A 5,503-nucleotide genomic window follows, 5' to 3' on the forward strand; every position below is an offset into this window, starting at 1 on the left:
ATCACAGAGTCACTTGTGGAAAAGGGGAGCTGGAGGCCACCTAGATGGTGATCACTAGGGGAATGAGTAAACAAAACATGGGGAACACATATGTTGGCCTTTTATGTGGCACTTGGGAGTCAGAAACGTAATGGGGGATGTGCATATTTAAGGACATTTACCAAATACATTGGAGGGGGTGGGAGGGCAGAGAGAGGGAGATGGGGACAATAATCAAGAGATAAAGGAAGATGAGGGAGAGAGGTATTCATAAACTAAGGAATGTGATTTACTAACTCTGCACCTGGTGTCTGGAAACATAGGATCACAGGAACATTGTCAGGGAATGCTTTGCCCTTCACAACCACAAGGATATATTAAAATGGAAAAGAAACTCAACTAACTTTAGGAAGTGGACTTCTGCAGGGCATACATATTATGTGACAAGACATCCAAATTACAGTGAGGACAAACTAAACTTTATAGGTGGTTATTTAATTTAGCTGGCCTGCCACATCCAGTAGTGTAAAAACTCAAGCAGAGTGATAGTGATATAAATTATCAATAATTCCACATTCCAGGATCACTATACATTCAGCAAGTTTTACCCACATTATTTATTGCAATAAGTGACGAAGCTTAAGTGGAGTTGATAAGCTGAGGTTTTCTTTCGAGCACTGTACAGAAAAGAAAATCCTGTATCAGGAAAAGAGGTATAATGTATCATTTAAATGATTTTCTCCTTTTCTCTCTCTCGCTCCAGTTTTTCAATCTCCAGGGACAGTTTATGTAACTCCAGGGCAACTCTGGAGTCCCTGGGGTTTGGGAGACACTCTAAGAGGTTTTTGCCTGCCAGCACTATGTCACGATCTTCAGGGGCTTCCTGAAAAAGAAAACCAGAACAGTGAATTTGCAAAGTTTCCCCTTCCTTGGAAAGGCCTGCGCTTCTTGCTTCTTTTAGGATGATAGGGGGTAGGCTGCAAGGTGAGTGCCAAGATGAGTGTGTAGGAAACTCCAGGAAAAATACTTTGGAACCTAGTAAATATTTCTCGGAGAGCTCAGTCCTTAGGTAATCATTACCATCAACTCAAGCAGAGAGGGAGTTGGAGCTCATGGTAATTCCAAAAATGTCTGAAAGCACACCTGGCATGCTAGTTCCGCTGACCAAACAGAAATGGAGCAAAAGCATGGCAGATGTTAGACAAAAATGCTTCCTGGGGCCAAGGAAGAATATTATTAACCAAGGTCCTTGGTTATTACTACTCTCCTGTCCACCTGGGCTGGCCTGCTGAAAAACAAGAGCAATCAACTTGCTACCAATACAGACGCATCACCATGCTTCAAAGTGGAAAGATTCTGTCCTATAAATACCACATATACTAACCCAGACAACTGAGACCATCCCTTAGGACACATTACTCCTCCTATTTTATAAACCATCTCACTTGGAATTTGTTATGAGGTGTCACATGACATAAAGTTCATTGAAGGAGTATCATTTACCCTTTCACACTTAGGCACAGCCGGGCTCCAAGATCTGTTTTCTGAGCAAGAGATATGTGAGGAGCCAATCATCTTGTAGCCAGGGTCACACTGGATGGTGACAGCTTCAGGGCTGATATACTGATCCTTCTCCACAGATAGCTTTCCACTGGGTATCTTCGGTTTTAGGCACAGAGCTGCAATCAAAACACATTAACTTAGAACCTCGTTTATCTTAGAGAATACACGTTTGGACACTGAAAATCAATTAAAGGAGTCTTCCAACTCTGTTGCCATGGCCACCACCACCAGCTCTGCCAAGATTGTTACTAGCTAGCATTTACTGAGCACTTGCTACATGTCAACTATGTGCCAAGCACTTCAGGTGCATCTTTCATGTAACCTCCAGCCACCCTGTGAGATAGAGACTATGAGGGTGCCCGTTACAGAGAGAACTGAGGTATGGGGAAGCTAATTGCCCTGTCCCGAGTCATACAGAGTACTTGTAAGTAGCACAGCCTGAGTGAACCCAGGAGACATAATTCCAGGTTTTGGACTCTCTGTGCTGCAGGACTTCTCTTCTTGCCTTGGTTCTCTCCTGTATATAATGAAAGCATTGACAGCAACTTAGGTGGTGGAGTTGTTGAGAGTGAAATGATGGGACCAGGTATGGTGGTGCTCGCCTGTCATCCTAGCGGATTGGGAGGATGAGGCAGGAGGATCATGAGTTCAAAGGTAAAGTATTGCCTCGGCAATTTAGCGAGGCACTTAGGAACTCAGAGAGACCCTGTCTTTAAATAAAATATTAAAGAGGGCTGGGGATGTGGCTCAGTGGTTAAGCACCCCTGGGTTCAATCCTCAGTACCAAAAAAAAAAAAAAAATAGTGAAATGATGGAAATAACCTTATGGACATTTTGCTTATTCTTCCAAAATAGCCTGGTGACCGATAGGGAGGCCACTGTCTCCTGAAAGGTTCTGAACTGACTAAGAACACAAGAGTGCTATTTCCTGGATGTTTGAAATAGAACCATGACCAAGTGTGAACTCACAGTGACTCTGGCCGGCAGGACCTGTTCTCTCTGAGTCACTTCTGAACCACTCTGCAGGCTCTACCTGCTTCACAGTGCTCTGCTGGGAGTTTGATTACCTTTACATCGAGGAGCTGGAGGCGACCATCCTGAAAACCGGCAGGAGATTTCAGCTGCTCCTAGGAGAGCATATCCTTCCTTGCATTCATACTGCACCACGGTGCTGAGCGACAGGACCCCACTGATATACTTATAGTGCCCGTGTGCAATCCTAGGAGGGGGACTGCAGCCTTGAGTGGGAGACCGAGGGAGAGAGAGGGAGAGAGAAAATTTTCATTACTAAGGTACGTTAGCCAGCTTTTCACTTCAATAATACCTAAGATAATTAATTTGCTGGGCGTGGTGATGCTCCCCTGAAGCGACTCCTGGAGGCTGAGGCAGGAGGATCACAAGTTCAAAGCCAGCCTCAGCAACTTAGTGAGACTGTCTCTAAATAAATTATAAAAAAGGACTGGGAGCCGCGCTCAGTGGCACACACCTGTAATCCCAGCGGCTGGGGAGGCTGAGACAGTAGGATCACGAGTTCAAAGCCAGCCTCAGCAAAAGTGAGGCACTAAGCAACTCAGTGAGACTCTGTCTCTAAATAAAGTACAGACTGGGGCTGGGGCTGGGACTCACTGGTTAAGCGCCCTGGGGTTCAATAATACCAGGAATCAAAAAAAAAAAAAAAAAAGGTGTCCAAGTGTGAATTTAGGCCAACAGTTTCAGAGGTTCCCCTCATCAGGTGGACTTATTGCTTTTAGGTCTATAGCGAGGCAGCACATCCGGGAGGAAGTACCGTGGTGCGGCAGAGCAAAACCTCTCAACTCAACGCCAGGGAAGTGTAAGAAGGCGAGGCAGAGGCCAAGGCAGAGGCCAAGGCGGAGGCTGGGGCCCCACAGCCCCTTTCAGGGCACACCCCGGGGACCGCAAGACCTCCTGCCAAGCCCCGCCTCTTGAACATCCACTGCCTCTCAATAGCACCACCTAGAGGACCAAGCCGTTAACGCAGGGACCTATTGGATAGTCAAGATCCAAGCTAGAGTCTAAGGGGATTTGTTGGTAGACTTTCACCCTGCCTAATTAATTTCTTTGCTTATGAAAGAAATAACATAGCATAATTGCTTATGAAATAACATAGCATAATTGAAAATGGAGATGTCACTTCTCATATCGTCAAGCGGCTGAGAATTATGGATAGTGGGCATGTATGTGTGTATTTGGGGGAAGGGGGAAATTGCTTTCCCAGTATAGAGCTCTTCTATTTTCAATAGTTTTTAAATATTTAACAAAATGTGTGTGTGAACACAAGGCCATGCAAGGCGATGTTTTAAGCATCTAACAAATACCAGTTCATGTAATTTCCCCCAAACAACCCCATTAAGTAAGCATTATTATTATCCCATCTCACAAACAAGAAAACAAGCACAGAGAGGTGAAGCAGCTTTCCCAAGGTCACACAGGGAGAAGCAGTGTAGTTTGCCCCACACGGGGTCCATGCCCTTCACAACATGACTCTGCTAAGAGTCTGTGCTAGTTGTGGACAATGAAGATATAGATATAAAGCAACAGAGGCATCTTTTTCAAGAAACATTTGCAATTAGACATTGGTCTTTATTAACACTTGTAAGGGCTACAAACCCAGAATCCCCAAGCACCTTCCCATCCATCAACTCCAAGAATATTCCATGTTTCTGCATTTTTTTAAAGAAGAGAATCACAGGGAAAAAATTACTTTCAACACTTTAATAATAAAAATGACTCACTAAACTGCAACAATAAAACCTTATGTTTATATAATGTCTTATGATATACAGAGAACTTTTATACATGTACCTTATAAATTCAGATTCCAGTTAATTTCCTTAGAATTTGTGACAACAATAATTATTTCACTTTTGCTTTACAGATGGCAAAAACTAAAAACCAATTAGAAACCATGTGTAAAGCAAGGGATAATTAACTCATTTTTAAAACAAAGGAATTTGAAGCCCTTTTGTATTTATATTTATACGGAACAAAATGAAGTTCTTGCAGTTTATTCTTACCTGTTTATTAGGCTATATTCCCAGGAACGTATACAAACTAAGGGTTTTTTTTTTCCTTTTTTCTTTTTCTGTTGTAATGGGAATAACACATACCCTAAAGTATCAGAAGCTTTGAAAAAATATTTTGTAGTTAAACCTTTCCATTATTAAGATGGAAATTAGTAAATGATTTATTATACCATTAATAGTTAATTTATTGTCAAAGTATTGGCATCAATATAATTATTTGTTTTATCTCTCATACATTGATGTCAGTGACTACAATTTGACTGGGTCTTTAGTTTTCCAATATGGAATAAAGAGGCTACCACATTTGCATTGATTGTTCTTGTCCCTCATGCTTTCCTGGGACCCCAGCAACCATCTCACTCACCATGTAGGCTGGACAGGCAAAGGAGCAAGGTCAGAGCCCCCAGGAAACACGGAGACAGGGAACAGCTCCCTGGCAAGAGCCTCATGGTCTGTGTTCCTTCCAACCAACAGAAGCTCAAAAGAGGTTGCGGGATTCTGCCTGAAGTATCTGGAGGAAAGAGCAAATTTGCAGTAGCACCTGCCAAGTTGGAGGCGAGCTGCACAATAGTCAGCAGCAGCTAACCCGTGGGGGAAACTGGGTCAAGAGTGAGCTCTGAATTAGGAGGAAGCTTAGGGGAAGGGAGCGGAATTGGGTTTCCTCAAATCAGGGGAGTCAAAGGCCCCTGGAATCCTCAGTTCTAGCATCCAGGTTCTGATAGTGGAGCAAGGAACATGGTGGAGCTCTGAGGGTAATTTAGAATGTGACCCTCTCTTTTCACTGCAGGAGCGGGATTTCAAAGAGATATAAGTCATTTGTTTCCTGAGTGACAAATAAAGAGACTGGGGGTGGGGCGCTTTGGTTTAAAGTGAGTGGTCTCAGCCACCCTCAAGCAAACCTGGAGGAAAATAAAGCG

The 5,503-nt window shown here is 43.4% G+C and overlaps 1 protein-coding gene across 1 annotated transcript; it reads right to left on the reverse strand.

Annotated features, from left to right (window-relative positions):
• Window positions 1–671: 671 nt before the first annotated feature.
• On the reverse strand, window positions 672–5,074 carry LOC308652236 (apolipoprotein R-like). Its single transcript, XM_081300018.1, has 4 exons — window positions 4,951–5,074; window positions 2,610–2,780; window positions 1,483–1,658; window positions 672–862 (listed from the first exon to the last, which is right to left on the reverse strand). Exons 1-4 carry the CDS (start codon window positions 5,033–5,035, stop codon window positions 707–709), a joined length of 588 nt encoding a protein of 195 aa, XP_081156144.1. The 5' UTR covers window positions 5,036–5,074; the 3' UTR covers window positions 672–706.
• Between the last annotated feature and the right edge of the window lie 429 nt (window positions 5,075–5,503).

Source organism: Spermophilus citellus (genome assembly GCF_964194105.1).
Source record: "Spermophilus citellus genome assembly, chromosome: 6".
Classification (NCBI taxonomy): domain Eukaryota; kingdom Metazoa; phylum Chordata; class Mammalia; order Rodentia; family Sciuridae; genus Spermophilus; species Spermophilus citellus.

Coding starts and splice junctions, on each gene's coding strand:
- LOC308652236 (XM_081300018.1), bottom strand. CDS start 5,035: ATGAGGCTCTTGCCAGGGAGCTGTTCCCTGTCTCCGTGTTTCCTGGGG. Junction 2,781..4,950: donor TTGCCTGTCCAGCCTACATG/GTGAGTGAGATG, acceptor CTCCCACTCAAG/GCTGCAGTCCCCCTCCTAGG. Junction 863..1,482: donor CTGTGCCTAAGTGTGAAAGG/GTAAATGATACT, acceptor TTTCTTTTTCAG/GAAGCCCCTGAAGATCGTGA.